This window comes from Oncorhynchus gorbuscha, linkage group LG01 (genome assembly GCF_021184085.1).
Source record: "Oncorhynchus gorbuscha isolate QuinsamMale2020 ecotype Even-year linkage group LG01, OgorEven_v1.0, whole genome shotgun sequence".
Classification (NCBI taxonomy): domain Eukaryota; kingdom Metazoa; phylum Chordata; class Actinopteri; order Salmoniformes; family Salmonidae; genus Oncorhynchus; species Oncorhynchus gorbuscha.
In genome coordinates, this window is record NC_060173.1 from 25,067,494 (window position 1) to 25,092,903 (window position 25,410).

General features: G+C 42.3%; 1 protein-coding gene and 1 long non-coding RNA gene across 5 annotated transcripts in view; both read right to left on the minus strand.

The window, feature by feature from the left end:
* Positions 1-4,368, minus strand: part of LOC124035204 — a 373,317-nt gene extending 368,949 nt beyond the window's left edge. The window contains exon 1 of one of the 2 annotated variants that reach the window (XR_006838700.1): positions 4,248-4,368. This is a non-coding gene — a long non-coding RNA (uncharacterized LOC124035204). The remainder of the gene's footprint in view (positions 1-4,247) is intronic. The other variant, XR_006838701.1, reaches the window with a different exon arrangement.
* A 13,963-nt stretch (positions 4,369-18,331) lies between these two features.
* LOC124035254 (protein BANP-like) overlaps positions 18,332-25,410 on the minus strand; it is a 112,448-nt gene continuing 105,369 nt past the window's right edge. For all 3 annotated transcript variants that reach the window (XM_046348711.1, XM_046348703.1, XM_046348719.1), the window contains exon 13: positions 18,332-19,452. In XM_046348711.1, the coding sequence (XP_046204667.1) occupies positions 19,336-19,452 (117 nt within the window). In that variant the 3' untranslated portion in view covers positions 18,332-19,335. The remainder of the gene's footprint in view (positions 19,453-25,410) is intronic.

The window sequence follows — 25,410 nt, forward strand, 5'->3', positions numbered from 1 at the left end:
CAAATTACATAGACAAGACAAGACACAAGGAGCTCCGACACAACGTGGGAAGTATGAACAAAGGAAAGCATTAACAGAATGAAACAAACAGTTTTTTGCTTGTGAGTGTTACGATGAATCTGTGCACAGAAACCACGTTTCACTCTGGTAGGCTGAGACAGGAAAATAACTGCATTTCTGTGTGGAACCGATTATACGGAAATACCTTTCCATACAAAAATGTTCCTGACGAACTGGGCATGAACTTAAAACAGTAGCTTATTGCTAACAAAGAAACTAATGAATAATATACTCATGTGCTGTATAATGCTTGCTTTCTAGGAAGAAATGGCAAAATGCATAAGGGAAATAAGGCCTAATGGCAGACTAGACAGTGTGCAAGTTTGTGACGAGTAGGCTTAAATTCACATCATCAGATAATTTTTTTACCAAAATAATTGCTATTTCTATATGCACATGCCCCATTCATGACAACCCCACCCTTGATTGTGGAGAGAAAATGTTGCAGATTTAAAGAGTATTTCCTACAACTCTACATTTTTCCATGGGATGGAGACTTTTTTTGCAATTTTAAAGCTAATTTCATGCAATTCCACACATTTTTGAAATGTCTAATGTGTGTTCATGTGATATTTGGGTGACTTAAACATTACAACAAAATCAATGGGCTAAAAAACAGCTGTCCTGGGCTAGTTGATCTGGACATTTGACTTGTTATTAATAGCTCTCTAAGGTCTGCAATGACTGACTTGACTAGGACAACTGCTGATGCACTACCCAATTTCAAAATTGCACATTCAACTATTACAACTTTCAGATGTAAGTTGAAAGCCAGACAGTTCCTTGCCGACCTCTCGTGCCACTCCTAGTGGACACGCTCTACAGTTTGGGAACCACTGGACTAAGCTAACTCACACCTACAGTCAATAGTGTGCAACTGCAGCCTGCAATTTGGGACGTTCGGAACCCCTCTTTATACTACTATTTGTAAATGTTTAAGCTATGACTCCAGTACATATGTGGGAGGAAAGGGCACTCTAGTACAGTATATGGTGCATTACATTTACATTTAAGTCATTTAGCAGACGCTCTTATCCAGAGCGACTTACAAATTGGTGCATTCACCTTATGACATCCAGTGGAACAACCACTTTACAGTGCATCATATTTTGTGGGAGGAAAGGGCACTCATTAGTACAGTATAGTGGTAGGGAGGCGAGCAGGCCATTAGTGCCCTTACCATCAGAGCCATTGAGGTGATTCCATCTGCACCACAGTATATGGTGCATTACCACCATCACATTGGATTCCATCTGTAGGATTGCCCCGCTCAAGCACCCCATTGGTTCCTGCATGAATGCCCCTGTCCAACATGACAAACGGTATCATTTCAGTTGAGCGTATTAGAGCTTCGCCTGTCTACCGGAAGTTGATGCTATTGCTATGCATCCTCTTGCTAGCATAACAGATGACTATTTCGGGTGTGTTCATAAATTCTACATTTGTAAATCCAGAGAGTTGTCAGATTGTAAATGTATAGCTTGGAGCGTTCAGAGCGCACCTCACTGACCACTTTACTCACCATAGCAGAGCTGGTTAGGCTGTTTTCATGTTATCCAGAGCGTTGGTGACTAACTGTGCTGCCGGAAACAATTTATTATGTTGGTTTTTTTGCTGATATTTACTGACACTGGCCATAATCAACAACGACTATACCACTTGGCTAAGAATGATGTGAATAATCAAGTCAATAAACGTTGGTTAGTTAGATAGCAGATAGTTAATATACTGCCTGGCAAGGTCAATGTACAGTGGGGCAAAAAAAGTATTTAGTCAGCCACCAATTGTGCAAGTTCTCCCACTTAAAAAGATGAGAGGCCTGTAATTTCCATCATAGGTACACTTCAACTATGAAAATTAAATCCAGAAAATCACATTGTAGGATTTTTAATGAATTTATTTGCAAATTATGGTGGAAAATAAGTATTTGGTCACCTACAAACAAGCAAGATTTCTGGCCCTCACAGACCTGTAACAACTTCTTTAAGAGGCTCCTCTGTCCTCTACTCGTTACCTGTATTAATGGCACCTGTTTGAACTTGTTATCAGTATAAAAGACACCTGTCCACAACCTCAAACAGTCACACTCCAAACTCCACTATGGCCAAGACCAAAGAGCTGTCAAAGGACACCAGAAACACAATTGTAGACCTGCACCAAGCTGGAAAGACTGAATCTGCAATAGGTAAGAAGATTGGCTTGAAGAAATCAATTGTGGGAGCAATTATTAGGAAATGGAAGACATACAAGACCACTGATAATCTCCCTCGATCTGGGGCTCCATGCAAGATCTCATCCCATGGGGTCAAAATGATCACAAGAACGGTGAGCAAAAATCCCAGAACCACACGGGGGGACCTAGTGAATGACCTGCAGAGAGCTGGGACCAAAGTAACAAAGCCTACCATCAGTAACACACTACGCCGCCAGGGACTCAAATCCTGCAGTGCCAGACGTGTCCCACTGCTTAAGCCAGTACATGTCCAGGCCCGTCTGAAGTTTGCTAGAGAGCATTTGGATGATCCAGAAGAAGATTGGGAGAATGTCATATGGTCAGATGAAGCCAAAATATAACTTTTTGGTAAACTCAACTCGTTGTGTTTGGAGGACGAAGAATGCTGAGTTGCATCCAAAGAACACCATACCTACTGTGAAGCATGGGGGTGGAAACATCATGCTTTGGGGCTGTTTTTCTACAAAGGGACCAGGATGACTAATCCGTGTAAAGGAAGAATGAATGGGGCCATGTATCGTGAGATTTTGAGTGAAAACCTCCTTCCATCAGCAAGGGCATTGAAGATGAAACGTGGCTGGGTCTTTCAGCATGAAAAGTATCCCAAAAACACCACCCGGGCAACGAAGGAGTGGCTTCGTAAGAAGCATTTCAAGTTCCTGGAGTGGCCTAGCCAGTCTCCAGATCTCAACCCCATAGAAAATCTTTGGAGGGAGTTGAAAGTCCGTGTTTCCCAGCAACAGCCCCAAAACATCACTGCTCTAGAGGAGATCTGCATGGAGGAATGGGCCAAAATACCAGCAACAGTGTGTGAAAACCTTGTGAAGACTTACAGAAAACATTTGACCTCTGTCATTCCCAACAAAGGGTATATAACAAAGTATTGAGATAAACTTTTGTTATTGACCAAATACTTGTTTTCCACCATAATTTGCAAATAAATTCATTAAAAATCCTACAATGTGATTTTCTGGATGTTTTTTTCTCATTTTGTCTGTCATAGTTGAAGTGTACCTATGATGAAAAATACAGGCCTCTCTCTTTTTAAGTGGGAGAACTTGGTGGCTGACTAAATACTTTTTTGCCCCACTGTATTAGTATCCAACTAACGTTAGTTAACTAGCTAACATACCGGTACATACTGCTGTAATGCCATGTTGTTCGTAAGGATAGTGTGGCTAACAAATTGTCAGCCAACATAACATGTAACGTAACTTTAAAGTAATTTTTTGCATATTTTCAGCAGTTTTCTTCAAAAAAGAATTGTGAAGACACGCCCATTTTCTGAAGAATTGCATTCTGGGCCGAAAGGGTCCTCTAAGTGTATACTCATATTTTGGCGAATTTAGTTCGACATCCGGGAACTTTTGGCATACTAACTATATCCATATTATATACTCAATTCACGTCACAAATAGTACGGTTAGTACGAGTATTCGAACAAAGCTAAGGTTTCCATGTATTTGATGCCTATCTATTCCAGCTATTATTATGTGCTGTCCTAACCCTCAGCAGTCTCCACTGGTATGCACAGAACGCACTGCCTCTGCAACGCAATGCTGCAAGGCAAAAGCATAGTTCCATTGGAAATTAATGTACTTCTGGTGTACCAAAATGCAAGGCGTTAGCTAAAATTATCCCCAAAGCGACTACAACATATCTAGCTGTACAACCAGACCTGCCCTGATGATAGTCTTGATTTCCACTAATGCCTCCGCATGAATTGGCTCAAAATATCGTTTAAAAATCATACGAACGAGTCTACTGCACCAATGTAAACGCAATAAACGAAATGTCACCGTAAGAAGTAACTATTTGTCAATTTGACAAGTTACGAGCTGGTTACCGACAACCTGTCAAAAGTTGTTTAATTCTGTTGAGTAAAATGCTGTGGTCTCCAACACCGGCTCGGAAAAGACAGGACACATACAATGTCGTTTGAGGTTAAACTCACCTACGAATTCCAAATGTAAGATGTCCAGGCTGCAATATGAGCTGTCATTTATCTTCCGTCAGAACTGTAAACTACACTTTCCTTGTCTCTGCTAAAGCCTGCAGCGCATCCTTCCTGCTCGAGCCCCAGTGAGCGGAGGTTTCCTCCCACAACCAAAGATGTGTTTAACTAACACAAGACCACAGCCTGTTGTTTCCAATGGGAGCAAATTAATCATAGTGTGAAGAACAAGCAAGGAAGTGGGCAGAGCCTAACAAGAGCATATTGGCGCGTTATAGCATATGCTTGCATATTCCATTAGGGAACGCGCGTGTGTATCAACTCAAATCGCACTTGCACTCCTTGTGAACCGCGCATTTTTTTTGTGTTAACTTTGGCAAACGACGAAGTCTACGAAACTTAGTCCACTATGTTCGTAACAGATTCCAGTTTTGGAAACAGAAAACTGTATTGAGATCAAATGTTTCATCTAGCAGAATATCGACCAAAATCTATCAATTCAATTTCAATTTAAAGGTCTTTCTTGGCATGGGAAACATATTTATACATTGCCAAATAAAGTCAAATATATAATTAACAAAAGTGAAATAAACAATAAAAAAAATCATCCACCGCCATTGTTGCAACCCCTATTACAAGTCTGTTCAACTCTCTTTCGTATCGTCCGAAATCCCTAAAGATTGGAAAGCTGCCGCGGTCATCCCTCTTGTCAAAGGGTGTGACACTCTAGTCCCAAATTGTTATAGACCTATATCCATCCTGCCCTGCCTTTCTAAAGTCTTCGAAAGCCAAGTTAATAAACAGATCACTGACCATTTCGAATCCCACTGCACCTTCTCCGCTGTGAAATAAGGTTTCCGAGCTGGTCACGCACAAGGTACTAAACGATATCATAACCGTCATCGATAAAAGACAGTACTGTGCAGCCGTCTTCATCAACCTGGCCAAGGCTTTCAACTCTGTCAATCACCGTGTTCTTATCAGCAGACTCAATAGCCTTGGTTTCTCAAATGACTGCCTCACCTGGTTCACCAACTACTTCGCAGACAAGAGTTCAGTGTGTCAAATCGGAGGGCCTGCTGCCCGGACCAATTGGCAGTCTCTATGGGGTTCAATTCTCAGGCCGACTCTTTTCACTGTATATATCAAAGATGTCGCTCTTGCTGCGGGTGATTCCCTGATCCACCTCTACACAGATGACACCATTTTGTATACATCTGGCCCTTCTTTGGACACGGTGTTAACTAAACTCCAGACGAGCTTCAACGCCATACAACACTCCTTCCGTGGCCTCCAACTGCTCTTAAACGCTAGTAAAACCAAATGCATGCTTTTCAACCGTTCGCTGCCCAAACCCGCCCACACGACTAGCATCACTACTCTGGACTGTTCTGACCTAGAATATGTGGACAACTACAAATACCTAGGTGTCTGGCTAGACTTCAAACTCTCCTTCCAGACTCATATTAAACATCTCCAATCCAAAATTAAATCTAGAATTGGCTTTCTATTTCGCAACAAAGCCTTCTTCACTCACGCCGCCAAACATACCCTAGTAAAACTGACTATCCTACCGATCCTTGACTTCGGCGATGTCATATACAAAATAGCCTCCAACACTCGACTCAGCAAATTGCATGCAGTCTATCACAGAGCCATCCGTTGTGTTACCAAAGCCCCTTATACCACCCACCACTGCGACCTGTATGCTCTAGTCGCCTGGCCCTCGCTACATATTCGTCGCCAGACCCACTGGCTCCAGGTCATCTATAAGTCAATGCTAGGTAAAGCTCCGCCTTATCTCAGCTCACTGGTCACTATAACAACACCCACCCGTAGCACGCGCTCCAGCAGGTATATCTCACTGGTCATCCCCAAAGCCAACACCTCCTTTGGCCGCCTTTCCTTCCAGTTCTCTGCTGCCAGTTACTGGAATTAATTGCAAAAATTGCTAATGCTGGAGACTTATATTTCCCTCACTAACTTTAAACATCAGCTATCTGAGCAGCTAACCGATCGCTGCAGCTGTACATAGTCCATCTGTAAATAGCCCACCCAATCTACCTACCTCATCCCCATATTGTTTTTATTTACATTTCTGCTCTTTTGCACACCAGTATCTCTACTTGCACATCATCATCTGCTCATCTATCACTCCAGTCTGGGGACTGGGATAGCCATTCCAGAACATTGTACTTGTTCCTCTGCATAAATGCCCTGGCGTAACTTCAACTTTGTGACTGATTCTTCAACATTATTCCCAAGAATCTGCTGATATTGAGTGGAATCCATGCCACCCTCAACTTTAACAAGATTCCCAGTACCGGCACTGGCCACACAGCCCCACAGCATGATGGAACCCCCACCAAATGTTACTGTGGGTAGCAAGTGTTCTTCTTGGAACGCTGTGATCTTTTGCCGCCATGCATAACGTCCCTTGTAATGACCAAATAACTAAATCTTTGTTTCATCAGTCCACAGCACCTTATTCCAAAATGAAGCTGGCTTGTCCAAATGTGTGTTTGCATACCTCAAGCGACTCTGTTTGTGGCGTGTGTGCGGAAAAGGCTTCTTCCGCATCACTCTCCCATACAGCTTCTTCTTGTGCAAAGTGCGCTGAATTGTTGAACGATGCACAGTGACACCATCTGCAGCAAGATGATGTATATCTTTGGAGGTGGTCTGTGGGCTGTTTTTGACCGTTCTCACCATCCTTCACCTCTCCAATATTTTACTTGACCTGCAACTTCTGGCCTTAACAAGAACTGTGCCTGTGGTCTTCCATTTCCTCACTATGTTCCTCACAGTGGACACTGACAGCTTAAATCTCAGCGATAGCTTTATGTAGCTTTCCTCTAAACCATAATGTTGAACAATCTTTATTTTCAGGTAATTTGAGAGTTGTTTTGAGGCCCCCATGTTGCCACTCTTCAGAGGAGAGTCAAAGAGAACAACAACTTGCAATTGGCCACCTTAAATACCTTTTCTCATGATTGGATGCACTTGTCTATGAAGTGCAAGGCTTAATGAGCTCACCAAACCAATTGTGTGTTCCAATTAATCAGTGCTAAGTACTTACAGGTATTCAAATCAACAGAATGACAAGGGTGCCCACATTTTTGCATAGTCTATTTTTCACATCTAAAAATCTTTGTCTGGACAATACCCTAGTACTCAGCTTTTATTAGAAAATGAATGGCATGCCACTGTGATAATTTTCTGTGATGACAAGAGTAAATTATTATGCAGCCTCAGTGGGGTCACTTAAAAATGTCCTTGTTTGGAAAGAAAATCATTTTTTCTCCATTAAAATAACATAAAATTGATCAGAAATACAGTGTAGACATTGCTAATGTAAATGACTATTGCAGCTGGAAACGCCTGATTTTCTATGGAATAGGCGTACAGAGGCCCATTATCAGTAAACATCACTCCTGTGTTCCAATGACACGTTGTGTTAGCTAATCCAAGTTTATCATTTTAAAAGGCTAATTAATCATTAGAAAACCCTTTTGCAATTATGTTAGTGTAACAGTATAGACTTTAAGTCCGTCTCCTCGCCCCGACCTGGACACGAACCAGGGACGCTCTGCACACGCAAACAGCCACCTTCGAAGCATCGCTCCACAAAAGCTGCGGCCCTTGCAGAGCAAGAGGAAACACTACTTCAAGGTCTCAGAGCAAGTGACATCACCGATTGAAACGCCACTAGTATGCATCACTGCTAACTAGCTAGCATTTTCACATCGGCTACATTAGCACAGCTGAAAACTGTTGTGCTGATTAAAAAAGCAATAAAACTGGCCATCTTTAGACTAGTTGAGTATCTGGAGCATCAGCATTTGTGGGTTCGAGTACAGACTCAAAAGAGCCAGAAACAAAGACATTTCTTCTGAGAAATGAATGCTATTCCATGCGAGAAATTGCCAACAAACTGAAGATCTTGTACTGTACAACACTACTGTACTACTCCCTTCACAGAACAGCGCAAACTGGCTCTAACTGTAAAATAAAGAGGTGTGGGAGGCCCTGGTGCACAACTGAGCAAGAGAACAAGTACATTAGTGTCTAGTTTGAGAAACGGACACCTCGCAAGTCCTCAACTGGCAGCTTCATTAAATAGTTCCCGCAAAACACCAGTCTCAACGTCAACGATGAAGAGACGACTCCGGGATACTGGCCTTCTAGGCAGATTCCTCTGTCCAGTGTCTGTGTTCTTTTGCCCATCTTAATTTTTATTTTTATTGGCCAGTCTGAGATATGGCTTTTTATTGCAACTCTACCTAGAAGGCCAGCATCCCGGAGTCGCCTCTTCACTGTTGGCATTGAGATAGTAATTAACAATGTTTACTCTACACTGTATTTCTAATCAATATGATATTATTTTTATGGACAAAAAATTATTATTATTTCCAAAACAAGGACATTTCTAGGTGACCTCAAACATTTGAACGGTAGTGTATATTTTGGTTTTACCTTTATTTAAGCAGGCAAATCAGTTAAGAACAAATTGTTTTTTACAATGGCCTACCCCGACCAAACCCTCCCCTAACCCGGAAGATACTGGGCCAATTGTGCGCCACCCTATGGGACTCCCGATCACAGCCCGGGATCAAACCAGGGTCTGTAGTGACGCCTCTAGCACTGAGATGCAGCATGGTCTCTTTGGGTTTGTGAACAGAACCCCAGGACCAGCTTTCTTACGGGGCTGTTCTCCAGGTTCATTTCTCTGTAGGTGATGGCTTTGTTATGGAAGATTTGGGAATCGCTTCCTTTTAGGTGTTTGTAAATTTAACCTATCTTTTATGGATTTTGATAATTAGCGGGTATCGGTCTAATTCTGCTCTGCATGCATTATTTGGTGTTTTACGTTGTACACAGAGGACCTTTTTTTGCAGAATTCTGCATGCAGTCTCAATTTGGTGTTTGTCCCATTTTGTGAATTTTTGGTTGATGAGCGGACCCCAGACCTCACAACCACAAAGGGCAATGGGTTCTATAACTGATTCAAGTATTTTTTGCCAGATCCTAATTGGTATGTCGAATTTTATGCTTCTTTTGATGGTATAGAAGGCCCTTCTTGAATTGTCTCTCAGATCGTTCACAGGTTTGTGTAAGTTACCTGTGGCGCTGATGTTTAGGCCAAGGTATGTATAGTTTTTTGTGTGCTCTAGGGCAACAGTGTCTAGATGGAATTTGTATTTGTGGTCCTGGCAACTGGACCTTTTTTGGAACACCATTATTTTTTGTCTTACTGAGATTTACTCAGCGCCCAGTTTGGACAGGATCTGTGCAGAAGATATAGGTACTGCTGTAGGCCCTCCTTGGTTGGGGACAGAACCTCCATCTTCTCCCACTGCCAGCCACTGGGCTTCCTCTCACCTCCATATTTGGTATTGAGTGGAAACACCAACCGGTTGCTTCACATTTATATACACATGCGGTGAAGCACCTGTCTCATTGTTCTATCTGTGGCTTAACTACAGCTGGTATATAGGAGAACGGTCCTTGCTATCCGGAATCATTGAGATGTCCCAAGCCCAATTGAATTTGAAATGTAAAAAGGTTAAGGTTAGGTAAGGGTTACTGATGTTGATCCTTGTAATTTGAGTCATATATTCTTATAGGGCCGAGACTATCACAAATAATGTTTTAGAGGGCTCGATGCCAAACTAGGCTATGTGCATCCGCATCTCACTCATCACTGCATGTTTAGGCTACTCCGCCCAATCCAGGTGTGAAAATATGGCATTTTGAACAGATCTTGCCTCAGAGGATGCAATGTCAAAATATCCAACAATCTCACGTTGAGATTTTGTGTACAAAAAGTCTCTCTAAAAACAATTGTCACAACAGGCATTTTCCTTCATATGAAACAGCTTTTCGGAGTTGAAATGTTGCATAAATTGTGCCTAACGTAACAAATTAAGCACACTGTCAGACTTATTCAAACATTTAATTCAATATGGGATAGTTTACACAAAATTACATATTGGTTTTCTTACCCTAGAAGCAGTCTATGGACAAGGTACAGCAATCCAAGCTTTGGTTTAGTTTCCATGGCGCTGTTTCCAAAATGCTATAAAAAAATCCCATTAAAGTCATGGTACCGATATTAGCATTTTTCACGCATCATGATCAAATCATCTATAAGTGACTTTTAAGCTTCACAATACATTTCAGATACTTTTTTGGATGGTTTTTGATGTGCGGTCCTCTCAAATATGTTTTGCTCTCATATGTGTCTTCCCACTGGGCACAAACTGCTTAAATCAAAATGGTTTCAACTGAATTTGTCATCTTATTTTGACATGCTCTCTACATAGAAAATACATTGGATTTGTTGTTTTGAGGGTAAAATCACAGAATTATATCATCATCATAACCAAATTTCAACATATACAAACCTTGTATAAAATATGTTGAATTTGTACTTTATATCCACTATCAGAAAAGGAAGAAAATAAGCTGGGCAGTACCTCCTGGAGAATTGATCTATCTACAGCAACCCTCTGGTCTCCCATCCAAGATTTTAACCAAGCCCAGGCCTGCTTAGCTATGACGTTTGTCACTGCCTATTACCATGTGCTACTGTGAGAATGATTGTTGTAGAGTCTCCACTTAAAAACTAAATAGATTTGCTATACAATCAAATCAAATTTATTTATATAGCCCTTCGTACATCAGCAGATATCTCAAAGTGCTGTACAGAAACCCAGCCTAAAACCCAAAACAGCAAGCAATGCAGGTGTAGAAGCACGGAGGCTAGGAAAAACTCCCTAGAAAGGCCAAAACCTAGGAAGAAACCTAGAGAGGAACCAGGCTATGTGGGGTGGCCAGTCCTCTTCTGGCTGTGCCGGGTGAAGATTATAACAGAACATGGCCAAGATGTTCAAATGTTCATAAATGACCAGCATGGTCGAATAATAATAAGGCAGAACAGTTGAAACTGGAGCAGCAGCACAGTCAGGTGGACTGGGGACAGCAAGGAGTCATCATGTCAGGTAGTCCTGGGGCATGGTCCTAGGGCTCAGGTCCTCCGAGAGAGAGAAAGAAAGAGAGAAGGAGAGAATTAGAGAACTCACACTTAGATTCACACAGGACACCGAATAGGACAGGAGAAGTACTTCAGATATAACAAACTGACCCTAGCTCCCCGACACATAAACTACTGCAGCATAAATACTGGAGGCTGAGACAGGAGGGGTCAGGAGACACTGTGGACCCATCCGAGGACACCCCCGGACAGGGCCAAACAGGAAGGATATAACCCCACCCACTTTGCCAAAGCACAGCCCCCACACCACTAGAGGGATATCTTCAACCACCAACTTACCATCCTGAGACAAGGCTGAGTATAGCCCACAAAGATCTCCGCCATGGCACAACCCAAGGGGGGGTGCCAACCCAGACAGGATGACCACATCAGTGAATCAACCAACTCAGGTGACGTACCCCCTCCAGGGACGGCATGAGAGAGCCCCAGTAAGCCAGTGACTCAGCCCCTGTAATAGGGTTAGAGGCAGAGAATCCCAGTGGAAAGAGGGGACCCGGCCAGGCAGGGACAGCAAGGGCGGTTTGTTGCTCCAGAGCCGTTCCGTTCACCTTCCCACTCCTGGGCCAGAATACACTCAATCATATGACCCACTGAAGAGATGAGTCTTCAGTAAAGACTTAAAGGTTGAGACCGAGTTTGCGTCTCTGACATGGGTAGGCAGACCATTCCATAAAAATGGAGCTCTATAGGAGAAAGCCCTGCCTCCAGCTGTTTGCTTAGAAATTCTAGGGACAATTAGGAGGCCTGCGTCTTGTGACCGCAGCGTACGTGTAGGTATGTACGGCAGGACCAAATCAGAGAGATATGTAGGAGCAAGCCCATGTAATGCTTTGTAGGTTAGCAGTAAAACCTTGAAATCAGCCCTTGCTTTGACAGGAAGCCAGTGTAGAGAGGCTAGCACTGGAGTAATATGATGAAATTTTTGGGTTCTAGTCAGGATTCTAGCAGCCGTATTTAGCACTAACTGAAGTTTATTTAGTGCTTTATCCAGGTAGCCGGAAAGTAGAGCATTGCAGTAGTCTAACCTAGAAGTGACAAAAGCATGGATGAATTTTTCTGCATCATTTTTGGACAGAAAGTATCTGATTTTTGCAATGTTACGTAGATGGAAAAAAGCTGTCCTTGAAATGGTCTTGATATGTTCTTTAAAAGAGAGATCAGGGTACAGAGTAACGCCGAGGTCCTTCACAGCTTTATTTGAGACGACTGTACAACCAATAAGATTAATTGTCAGATTCAACAGAAGATCTCTTTGTTTCTTGGGACCTAGAACAAGCATCTCTGTTTTGTCCGGGTTTAAAAGTAGAACGTTTGCAGCCATCCACTTCCTTATGTCTGAAACACATGCTTCTAGCAAGGGCAATTTTGGGGCTTCACCATGTTTCATTGAAATGTGTCATCCGCATAGCAGTGAAAGTTAACATTATGTTTTCGAATAACATCCCCAAGAGGTAAAATATATAGTAAAACAATAGTGGTCCTAAAACGGAACCTTGAGGAACACCGAAATTTACAGTTGATTTGTCAGAGGACAAACCATTCACAGAGACAAAGTGATATCTTCCCGACAGATAAGATCTAAACCAGGCCAGAACTTGTCCATGTAGACCAATTTGGGTTTCCAATCTCTCCAAAAGAATGTGGTGATCGATGGTATCAAAAGCAGCACTAATGTCTAGGAGCACGAGGACAGATGCAGAGCCTCGGTCCGATGCTATTAAAATGTCATTTACCACCTTCACAAGTGCCGTCTCAGTGCTATGATGGCGTCTAAAACCAGACTGAAGCATTCCGTATACATTGTTTGTCTTCAGGAAGGCAGTGAGTTGCTGCGCAACAGCCTTTTCTAACATTTTTGAGAGGAATGGATGATTCGATATAGGCCGATAGTTTTTTTTCTGGGTCAAGGTTTGGCTTTTTCAAGAGAAGCTTTATTACTGCCACTTTTAATGAATTTGGTACACATCCTGTGGATAGAGAGCCATTTATTATGTTCAACATAGGAGGGCCAAGCACAGGAAAGTCAAAGTTGTCAAATTTATTCCAAGGGGTAGGTTTAATAGAACACTATAGTTTGATTTGATTTAGTCCTATTTTTTTACTAAAATATTTGGTTGAGATGGAGACGTGAATCCAACATATCAATTATTAATTTGTTTACAAATGGAATTAAAGTCAGTGGCACAGATGGAACTATTCAAGCAAAACATAAATCTCCTACAAATGTTGATATTTGGTTTCATGTCTCCAGCTCAACCAAAAATAAAAGTTGGGAATGGGAATTAAGCCAGTTGCTCAGATGGAACTATCCAATCAGTAGATACATCTCTTTTATATGTTTATAGTTGGTTGCATTGTCAACCAAACACAATTCAATATTACTTTTATAATACAGTAAATAGCCTAAAGTGAAGGCTATCTTACAAACTAATGTAACATTTAACATTAAATGAGTAACACATCCATGGCCACATTTGTTGGTTATTGTAACTATACATTTCTTGTAATGTTACCATATAAGCATTTATGTTCAAGATAGCCTGCATAGGTCCTGTATAGATCTTCACAATTGTGGTAATAATCTTTGCGGAATCTCGAACGACGAAATGAGATGCCTGATGGGTTAGACAATACACTTCTCATCAATTATCTTTTAAAAAATATACTCAAACTGGAAATCAGCCAATCCTCCGTCATTCACAGAATTGAAAGGTCAAATGGTTTATTATCAAAAAAAGTCAAGAGCATGGGCAACGGAGAGAAACAAAATTGTGCAGGCTGAGGCCATGTGGCAAAAAGTGATAATGGCGCTGGAGTTAGGGGTGGAGACTAGTGGGTCTGGGCAGGTGTGATAAAAAAAAGAATATTGAATGGCTTTAATCACTTGCTCCATGTATTTTTTATTGTAATCTCAACTGCAATCCAGCTCATCCGGTTCTGCTATTAGATTAAGCAGTGATACCACAATCTGTTGTGTAAATAAACAAAATATCTGGCATTGTATTCCCATTTAAACTTTGCTGTGCTTTTAAATGGTTGGAAGCGCAGTGATAGACATTTGGGTGAAAACTAAACCAAACAAATGACAATGCTTTTCCATTTGGTTGTGCTTTGAATAAATGGTTGTAAGCATAGTGATAACACATTGGAAATTCAACAAACTTTTGACTGTCTTTTTGTGTGGGTGAATATAGGTTGTAATCTCTGATCACAGTCTCAACCAAATATTACCAAGTTATCCACGTTGAAAATACGTGGTGTGCCCAGTGGGTTTGGCCTGGCTTAATCAAACACTCAATATGCATATTTCCTCCTTCACTTCCCTGATGCAACACAATTGAATAGGTGTAAGCAATGGTTTAACTTTAATCACAGTTTTCACCCATCATGTTATATTGGCAATTACTTCAAGGGAAAGAGAATTTATAGGAAAGAGAATTTAACACACTTGACTATTCCCATTAGAACGCCAGGTTTCTTGATAGTTAACCTGCAGCTGGCACTGTCATGTTTTATCTTATATTGTCTTGTCATTATGCTTTCCCTTCTGTTCGTTTCCCCCTGCTGGTCTTATTAGCGTCTGCTAAATGGCATATATATTATTAGGTTCGTTCCCTTTTTCTATCCCTCTCTCTCCCCCTCCCTCTCTCTCCTCTCTCTATCGTTCCGTTCCTGCTCCCAGCTGTTCCTCATTCTCCTAACTCACTCATTTAGTCTTTTCACACCTGTCCCCTATTTTGTCCTCTGATTAGAGTCCCTATTTCTCCCCTTGTTTTCCGCTTCTGTCCTTGTCGGATCCTTGTATGATGTTCGCTGTGCTGTGTCATTGTCTCGCCCTGTCGTGTCTTGTCTCCTTCAGATGCTGCGTGTGAGCAGGTGTCTTAGTCTGCTACGGTCGGTGCCTTCCCGAGGCAACCTGCAGTCAATGGTCGAGTCTCCAGTCTGTCCTCGTCACTACGAGTGGATTTAAGTTTTTTCATGTTTTGTTTTCTTCTTTAATTGTCCAGGAGTATTACTTTTGCCATTTACTGGAATAAAGACTCTGTTTTCGCCAAGTCGCTTTTGGGTCCTCATTCACCTGCATAACAGGCACGTCTTATTGCCGCAGTGCAGTCCTGTTGTTGGTCTTCACTCTCTTCACTTCACTCTTCACTCAGCCTGCAGTCAGTTGGATAAATAATGGGAGCTGGAGTTCCTCAGACTCTCAATGATCTCCATTTCTGGACGATCAACATACTGGTCATGTCCCTGGACAACTCCACACAACATATGACATCTCCAGGCACTCAATCAACCAATTCTCTAATCAAACCAGCGTAAACACAAACACCATGAAAACACTCACATTTACTCATTCCCTAGTCAACATACAAACAATATCTCTCAACCCTTAGCCATCCACAAATCCCCTTACACAAGACATTCATTCTACAGGTATACAGTATTTCAGAGCCTGGGAGATATAAAAGGGGTGATGAGGAAATGTGTTAGCCATAAACAGTGACTAGTTGTAACAGCACACCTGGTGTTTCAGGTGATTGTGAGCCACCGTCAGAGACATCCTGGCTCGGGGGGGGGGCTTTGTTCTTACAAGATTATAACAAGTGCTGATTTATTTCCCTGGAAACCCTTTATGTTGGGCTTTTTTTTTTTCATTTCAGTCCAAACTATGTTCTTTGCATTTGACATATCTCAGGATAATCCTTATCCTTATTGTAAACCTTCACTAGGGGGGAGATTTCCAAGGCACGGAGGTGGATAGTTCCCTGGTAGCCTGGTCCCAGAATGTGCTTTAGCCAACTGCCCTGACGGCCATTGTCATGACATACATACAACGAGGAGTTGGCCAAGCACATACCAATCTACGATCAGGGTGGATGGGCCTGCCATCAAAAGAACATGGGAACATGTAGGTAGGTATTGAGAGAAGGGAGTCATTTCACCCTCTCTGGTCTCTGCCCATCTCTCCCTCCTTTAAACTCAGCCACCCCATCCCTCCATCATTCATCGCTGTTTTTCAGCAGATTACTGTGGTCCTCTGGCCAGGGCCCAGGGTTATAAAAAGTGAAGGGTCCAAGCCGTTACATCCAAGGCTGTTTCCTCAGCTTCAAGAAAGAGGACGGCCAAGTCCCCCTTGGATTCAGAGGGATGGAGGAAGGGGGGAAGAGCAGACCAGGGGGAGGCTGGGGCTGTCCATGCCAAGACTTACTGCTCCACAGTGTCAAATAATGTCAGTCAGAGAGTTAGAAAGAGGAAAAAGAGTGAGAGACAAAAAGAGAACCCAAGTGGGATTGAAAACAGAGAAGAGGCAGAGTGGAAGCAGACAGACACAGAGAAAATAAAAGGAAACAGCAGAGAGATGTTATCAAGTTCTGCTGTCCAAGTACGACTGGTTCTTGCTGTCGCTCCAAAATACACCATTACATCACACTGTGCGTGGGAAATCTCCCTGAAGTACAATACATGTTTTCCAAAGAGCTCCATTTATCCCCTCTTAGATATTCATCACTGGAACAGAATTGTTCCTTACACATAAGTGTTGTATGCATGCACACGTGTGCATGCACACTCAGAGAAAGTGAATACATTATCAGTAGAATTAATCTATTTGAGCTGACAAAGTGTGGAAACTTACATCAGATAACATAAGCCATCCAGTAAAGTTACTCCACTCTTATCCAGAGCGACATACAGGAGCAATTAAGGGCACGACAGATTTTTCACCTAATTGGCTCGGGAATTCAAACCAGCGACCTTCCGCGAACTGGCCAGACGCTCTACCACTAGGCTACCTTCCGCCCCAGGTATATTCCACCCTGAGCATGTCTAACGCTATCAATCTTTATCAGTGTATCATGGTTCTTTGTAGCGTTACAATACATTTATACGGTTTGTTTACCTGCATTGCATTAGATAGAAGACAGACCAACACGAGCATCGGCCATGTGCAGTAGATCACCTGCTGAGTGTCGACAAACACTGGCCATTCAAAATGTAGAATTGTTAGGTAATTCATAGAAAATAATGGCTGATGTTCTGTGATCAGAGGCGAAAGGACGGCTACACGCTTGCACAGAGCCGTCATTTGTGATGGTTTGTCTTCCCTCTTAGAGAGGATAGGCCTTTTGAGCACATTGAACACTCTTAAAACAGTATTGCACAACATTATTGAACTCAATCGCAAATTGAAATGGCATAACAGACTAGCTCTAAAATAGCACAGCAATAGCATACCATCACACACCATAGACCCAAACACCCAAGTGCGTTATAGAACACTCCCCTTACGAAAAAACCCCACATGAATTTAATTTGATCACATGTGAAGTGTTCTGAAAACACTTTTTTGTTTAAACATTAAAAAAATATTTCACCCCATTTTCTCCCCAATTTCGTGGTATCCAATTGTTTAGTAGCTACTATCTTGTCTCATCGCTACAACTCCCGTACGGGCTCGAGAGAGACGAAGGTTGAAAGTCATGCGTCCTCCGATACACAACCCAACCAAGCCGCACTGCTTCTTAACACAGAGCACATCCAACCCGGAAGCCAGCCGCACCAATGTAACGTAGGAAACACCATGCACCTGGCAACCTTGGTTAGTGTGCACTGCGCCCGGCCCGCCACAGGAGTCACTGGTGCGCGATGAGACAAGGATATCCCTACCGCCAACCCCTCCCTAACCCAGACGACGCTAGGCCAATAGTACGTCGCCCCACCGGTCGCGGCCCTGTTACGACAGAGCCTGGGCACGAACCCAGAGTCCCTGGTGGCACAGCTGGCGCTACAGTACAGCGCCCTTAACCACTGCAACACCCGGGAGGCCTGAAAACACATTTTCATGTGAAGCTAATGTAATAACATGTAGAAGCTAATGTAATAACAAGGATATTTATGTACTAGAGGATTCAAAAATACATGTCAAAGTCAACATCTCGAACATTTTGGAGCTTGATTTGGAGTTTGTCGAACACTGTCTATGGAGAGGAGATGAAAATACCATTGAAATGCAAGAGCAAAACACACGTGGCAACCACAAAACATTTTATTCACACGAATGTATCCTTCACAGAAATACAGCAGGAAAAACAAAAAAAGTGAAATTCTGGCTCCTCTACATGTAACTCCCTGTCATGTATTATCATAAACATCATCTTTGCTATTTCGTGGTTGTCTACCTCCAACCAAAGCTCCGCAAACATTTAGATGTGATACAATTATGTACATGGAACAAACAATCAAAAGCTATGTGGGTTAACCAATATGAAAAAAAGCTAGGAGAAAATGGCGAAGAAAGTAAGGGTCCATCCCAGAAATGATGCACAAACAGAGAGAAAGAAAAAAAGCCAAAGAAAACACAACCATTAGTAAGTACCGTTAGGCTGTATTACTTTCCACAGCAGTCCAGCATGACACGATTGCAGGATGCTAGAAGAGAACAGCACAGTATTGGTTGTGTGAAGTACGAGTCCAGGGGGTTAGCCTAGCCTACTGTAACCCCTCAAGAGAGGGATATTGAGCCGAGTGGCTTAACTTCTAATAGCTCCATGCTTTCCCAGAGTTGATGTAAACATTTTATGCTGATGCTCAGGTGTAGGTAGTGATGGTCTGCCTGAGCAGCATCCTTTATGGGTAGGGTTTAATCCCCTGCACTGTGCCCAGGCCAGGTCTCCGGGTCCTCTTCTGATGACGACAATGTGAGTTAACTAGTTCTTGATAGAAGCTATGAAAGCCTGTGTGCTCTATGAACATTTTCATACTGTTGGTTGACAATGAACGAGTGGTTGCTGGACCAAGTCAATATAAAATAACAAAACCACTTCTCTTGATCTTTGCTGTTGTTCTTTTGACATTTTCTAACTTTCTCTTATTTATTTAATTGTATTTAATTTACAATTTACAAAATTGTATTTAATTGTATATTGTCTATGGACCACCCCCACTTCTCCATCCCATTCACCTACACCTCTGACTCTGTCGTAGGGTGCTGGCCATCTCTCTCTCTCTCTCTCTCGAGGCCCTCGGGGGCCCTTATGTCCCCACAGAGGTGACGATCTGCACCACCTCCCCGTTCTCCCCCGCTGGCAGATGGAGGGATCCCTCCTTCACCTCCATCTCACCCTGCATTGCTGGGGCCAGCTCCGCCGCCTGGGAGGGGAAAGGGGGATTGAGGGGATGATTGGGGAAGAAACCAGGGAGGAAGCAGAGTAGGAGAAATGCAGGAGTGGATGTGGGGGAAAGAGATGGGAGGGAGAGAGGGGATGAAAGAGAGACAGTGAGAAAGGTAGGAAGTCAGAGAAGAGAGTCAGTGGAGGAGAGCGGAGGAAGCGGAGAGGGGTGAGAGGGAAGATGGAGAGAGAAGAAAAATTGTGGGAGAAAGAGAGAAGAGAGACAAGTTATAAATAAAAAGCAGACATGTTATCTCCTGGGCCAACCTCAGTTCAGAGAGGCATGGAGATGTGGAATGGGTAACCCCCAGTAAAAGATGAGAATAGTCAAGGATGAGTCAATGTGCTAGGAGAGAAAGAGAGGACCTGGTGAGTCTGGTCTGGTGAGTCATTCCTTCCAAGCCGAGATGCCAAAGTTCTCCCCAACAGCACACCTGCATCTTTTAATCCTCCACTCAAAACAGCACAGCGTGTGCTCACACAGGCTAGTGCGCACAGGTGCACCAGACCAGCCAACACAAGACAAAGGTGCGTGGATACCATCTGGTGTCTGATCTGGGCAACATTATTCTTTCCACACTGAAGTGGTTTCACTAGATTAAAACAAACTCTCTTGACATCGATATTTGTAACAGCCATGAAATTGGCCCTGCAACAGAAACATCTAGCTACAGAATCCAACCAAACACACCTAATAAGTTTTAACATATCAAACCTGAAAACGAAAACAAGCGGTTGTAATTGAGCAAGTACAGGTTGTACTTGTTTCAGTCAGCTTTCTACCATGTGGTGCATAATGAATATGACCCAGGTGTCCAACTAAAACCTTTCCTATTCCTCTCTCCATTTGATGGCCAATTGTTTTTCATCTGGTACATAACAGATGCCTCTGGCACTGTATGAGAATCCCGCCCGGGACCAGACCCTGTTGGGTTGTAGTAGGGCCAGCCATAGACTTGACCCGTGTCTGAACCAACAAGGCTAATGTCAGAAATGTTAAACACCGATCTGTCAAGAGGCACCGCCAAACCAGGGCAAACAGGCCTTCCTATTCTGAACTATTATCTTATTTGAGGTAGTTTTTTTAAACTTTATTTGTTATAGCTTGTGTAATGGAAACTATTGAATAAAGAGAGTGGGGATTTTTTGTTTGTTTTAGATAAATAAAGGAAAAGCTAAAGCAATTCATCAAGAGCTCTTAGTTATAAATGCTCCCATATGTTCGGGAAAACAGATTAGAGCGAATCGCTCGTGTTCAACACTTTTTGGGGAGAGGGGAAAAACGGTTGTGACCTTTCCCTAACCTTTGAACTGGAAAGGTGGCAAATCATCGGTAAATACTGGCTATCTCAGGGGCGACCTTGCGCTTTACCTGACTGATAGTGTACATCTCCTCACAAGCCTACTGTGTATTTGATTTGCCCAATGTTGGTTGTGTGAAGTACGGGTCCACAAACTCTCTTGACATCATTTTTTTTTACTATTCATCTCCATCTATGAATTTGAGAGTTGTTAGTCTACATTTCTCCAATCCCAAACCCTCAGATTTATAGCAAAACCAAGTAGCATTTTGGTGGCCACAGTTTTGTTGAATTTAGAAATAAGGAGTGGGACTTTGTTAAAAGACAATGGATTAGAGTTGTCTCACTTTGAGTAGCCTAAAAGAATAGCATATACAGTATCCTATATTTTTCAGGCTGTTCAACAGTTGTATTCTCTCCCCTTCCTGGTCCATACGCCCTTGTTGAACACAAGATGCTTCATTTCATCTCTTCGGAGCAGTAAATTGGAGATTGATCAGGGCCCAGTCAACTTTGTTGATTTCTATCAAGCTGTCAGTGTACAATCAACCATTAGAATAAATAGTGAAGCTCTTTAAGAGTCCATTCACAAAGTGTGCACAAACAACAGAGGTGAGAGGTGAAATGGAACCAGAGTGCAGCTGGGGTGGCAATCATGTATACCTATGGTGTATATATATTTATAAACTTTATAAATCATATATTGGCCATATACCACATCGCCTTATTGCTTAAATATATACACACTACTGTTCAAAAGTTTGTGGTCATTTAGAAATGTCCTTGTTTTTGAAAGTAAAGCATATTTTTTGTCCAATAAAATAACATCAAATTGATCAGAAATACAGTATAGACATTGTTAATGTTTTAAATGACTATTGTAGCTAGAAAAGGATGATTTTTTAAATGGAATATCTACACAGGAGAACAGAGGCCCATTATCAGTAACCATCACTCCTATGTTCCAATGGCACGTTGTGTTAGCTAATCCAAGTTTATAATTTTAAAAGGCTAATTGATCATTAGAAAACCTTTTTGCAATTATGTTAGCACAGCTGAAAACTGTTGTTCTAATTAAATAAGCAATAAAACTGGCCATCTTTAGACTAATTGAGTATCTGAAGCATCAGAATTTGTGGGTTCGTGTACAGGCTCAAAATGGCCAGAAACAAAAACCTTTCTTCTGAAACTCATCAGTCCATTCTTGTTCTGAGAAATTAAAGCTAAGACGGAAGTTTACCTACAGTTTACCTACACTTAGGTTGGAGTCATTAAAAATAGTTTTTCAACCACTCCACAAATTTCTTGAAAATGAACAAACTATAGTTTTGGCAAGTTGGATAGGACACCTACTTTGTGCATGACAAAAGTAATTTTTCCTAAAATTGTTTATATACAGATGATTTCACTTATAATTCACTGAATCACAATTCCAGTGGGTCAGAAGTTCACATACACTAAGTTGACAGTGCCTTTAAACAGCTTGAAAAATTCCAGAAAATTATGTAATGGCTTTAGAAGCTTCTGATAGGCTAATTGATACCATTTGAGTCAATTGGGGGTGTACCTGTGGATGTATTTCAAGGCCTACTGTCAAACTCAGTGCCTCTTTGCTTGACATCATGGGAAAATCAAAAGAAATCAGCCAATACCTCAGAATTGTTTTTTTAGACCTCCATAAGTCGGGTTCATCCTTGGGAGCAATATACAAATGCCTGAAGGTACCACATTCATCTGTACAAACAATAGTATGCAAGTATAAACACCATGGGACCACGGAGACATCATACCGCTCAAGACGGAGACACGTTCTGGCTCCTAGAGATTAATGTACTTTGGTGCGAAAAGTGAAAATCAACCCCCAGAACAACAGCGAAGGACCTTGTGAAGATGCTGGAGGAAAGAGGTACAAAAATATCTATATCCACAGTAAAAACGAGTCCTATATCGACATAACCTGAAAGACAGCTCAGCAAGGAAGAAGCCCCTGCTCCAAAACCGCCATAAAAATGCCAGACTATGGTTTGCAACTGCACATGGGGACAAAGATTGTACTTTTTGGAGAGAAATGTCCTCTGGTCTGATGAAACAAAAATAGAACCGTTTGGCCATAATGACCATCGTTATGTTTGCAGGACAAAAGGGGGAGGCTTGCAAGCCGAAGAACACCATCCCAACCGTGAAGCACGGGGGTGGCATCATCATGTTGTGGGGGTGATTTGCTGCAGGAGGGACTGGTGCACTTCACAAAATAGATGGCATCATGAGGCTGGAATGATGTGGATATTGAAGCAACATCTCAAAACATCAGTTAGGAAGTTAAAGCTTGGTCGCAAATGGGTCTTCCAAATGGACAATGACCCCAAGCATACTTCCAAAGTGGTGTTAAAATGGCTTAAGGACAACAAAGTCAAGGTATTGGAGTAGCCATCTCAAAGCCCTGACCTCAATCCTATAGAACATTTGTGGGCAGAACTGAATAAGCGTGTGCGAGCAAAGAGGCCTACAAACCTGACTCAGTTAAACCAACTCTGTCAGGAGGAATGGGCCAAACGTGGGAAGCTTGTGGAAGGCTACTCGAAACGTTTGACCCAAGTTAAGCAATTTAAAGGCAATGCTATCAGATACTAATTGAGTGTATGTAAACTTCTGACCCTCTGGGAATGTGATGATGGAAATAAAAGGTGAAATAAATCATCCTTTACTATTATTCTGACATTTCACATTCTTAAAATAAAGTGGTGATCCTAAATGACCAAAGACATTTTTATTAGGATTAAATGTCAAGAATTGTGAAAAACTGAGTTTAAATGTATTTGGCTAAGGTGTATGTAAACTTCCAACTTCAACTGTATATATATTTGATGTTATCACAAACAAACCCCAGCCTGGTCAGGGAGGGAGAAATTAATCCATTTAGGATATCCATTGCTCCAAGAGAGGAACGGGGGTATTGGTGGGACAAATTAGAGCGCTGACAGAGACACAAGTGGTGACCGAGGATGCCAAAATATAAACGCAACATGCAACAATTTCAAGATTTTACTGAATTACAGTCCATATAAGGAAATCGGTCAATTGAAATAAACTCATTAGGCCCTATTCTATGGATTTCACATGACTCCATACGGATATGCATCTGTTGATTACAGATACCTTAAAAAAACGGTGGGGGGTGGGTGCGGATCAGAAAACCAGTCAGTATCTGGTATAACCACCATTTACCACTATCTCCTTTGCATAGAGTTGATCAGGATTTGATTGTGACCTGTGGAATGTTGTCCCACTCCTCTTCAATGGCTGTGCGAAGTTCCTGGATATTGGTGGGAAAAGGAATACGTTGTCGCACACGTCGGTCCAGAGCATCCCAAACGTGATATGTCTGGTGAGTATGCAGGCCATGGAAGAACTGGGACATTTTCAGCCTCCAAGAATTGTGTACAGATCCTTGCGACATGGGGCCGTGCATTATCACGCTGAAACATGAGGCCATGGCGGCAGATGAATGGCACGATAATGGGCCTCCGGATCTAGTCACGGTATCACGTGCATTCAAATGACCATATTCCCATCGCCACTATGGGGTACTCTGTTCACAACATTGAAACCGCTCGCCTATACAAAGACATACACACTGTCTGCCATCTGCCCAGTACGGTTGAAACGAGGATTCACCCGTGAAGAGCACACGTCTCCAGCATGTCAGTGGCCATCGAAGGTGAGCATTTGCCCACTGAAGTCAGTTACAACGTCGAACAGCAGTCAGGTCAAGAACCTGGTGAGGACGACTAGCACACAGATGAGCTTTCCTGAGACGGTTTCTAACAGAAATTCTTTGGTTGTGCAAATCCAGTTTCATCAGCTGTCCAGGTAGCTGGTCTCAGACGATCCCGCAGGTGAAGAAGCCAGATGTGGAGGTCCTGGGCTGGCAACACGTCATCTGCGGTTGAGAGGCCAGTTGGACGCACTACCAAATTCTCTAAAAACGATGTTGGAGGCGGGTTATGGTAGAGAAACTAACATTCAATTTTCTGGCAACAGCTCTGGTGGACATTCCTACAGTCAGCATGCCAAGTGCACACTCCCTCAAAACTTGAGACATCTGTGGCACTGTGTTGTGTGACAAAACTGCACATTTTAGAGTGGCCTTTTATTGTCCCCAGCACAAAGTGCACTTGTGTAATGAGCATGCCGATTAATCAGCTTCTTGATATGCCTCCTGTCAGGTGAATGGATTATCTTGGTAAAGGAGAAATGCTCACTAACTGGGATGTAAACAAATTTGTGCACAACATTTGATAGAAATTGTATGAAACATGGGACCAACACTTTACATGTTGCATTTATATTTTTGTTAAGTATAGTTGCCCAGAAGAGTGATAGGTGGTGGGGCAGGATACTCTCTGCACATGCCTGCATTTAGCCAGCAGAAAGTATACAATCACTCACTCTAAATGAACAAGACTCAAATTACTCCAACTCTGGGTAGGATTGACATTTCTACAAACAGCCAAACAACAAATACATTTTAAAGAGCCAAAGCTTTTTTTTAGGGTACAATTTTTTTATAATGTTGCACAGCATGAAAACAATGCCTTTGATAAGCATGAGACGAATCAGCGATACCTATACAAAAA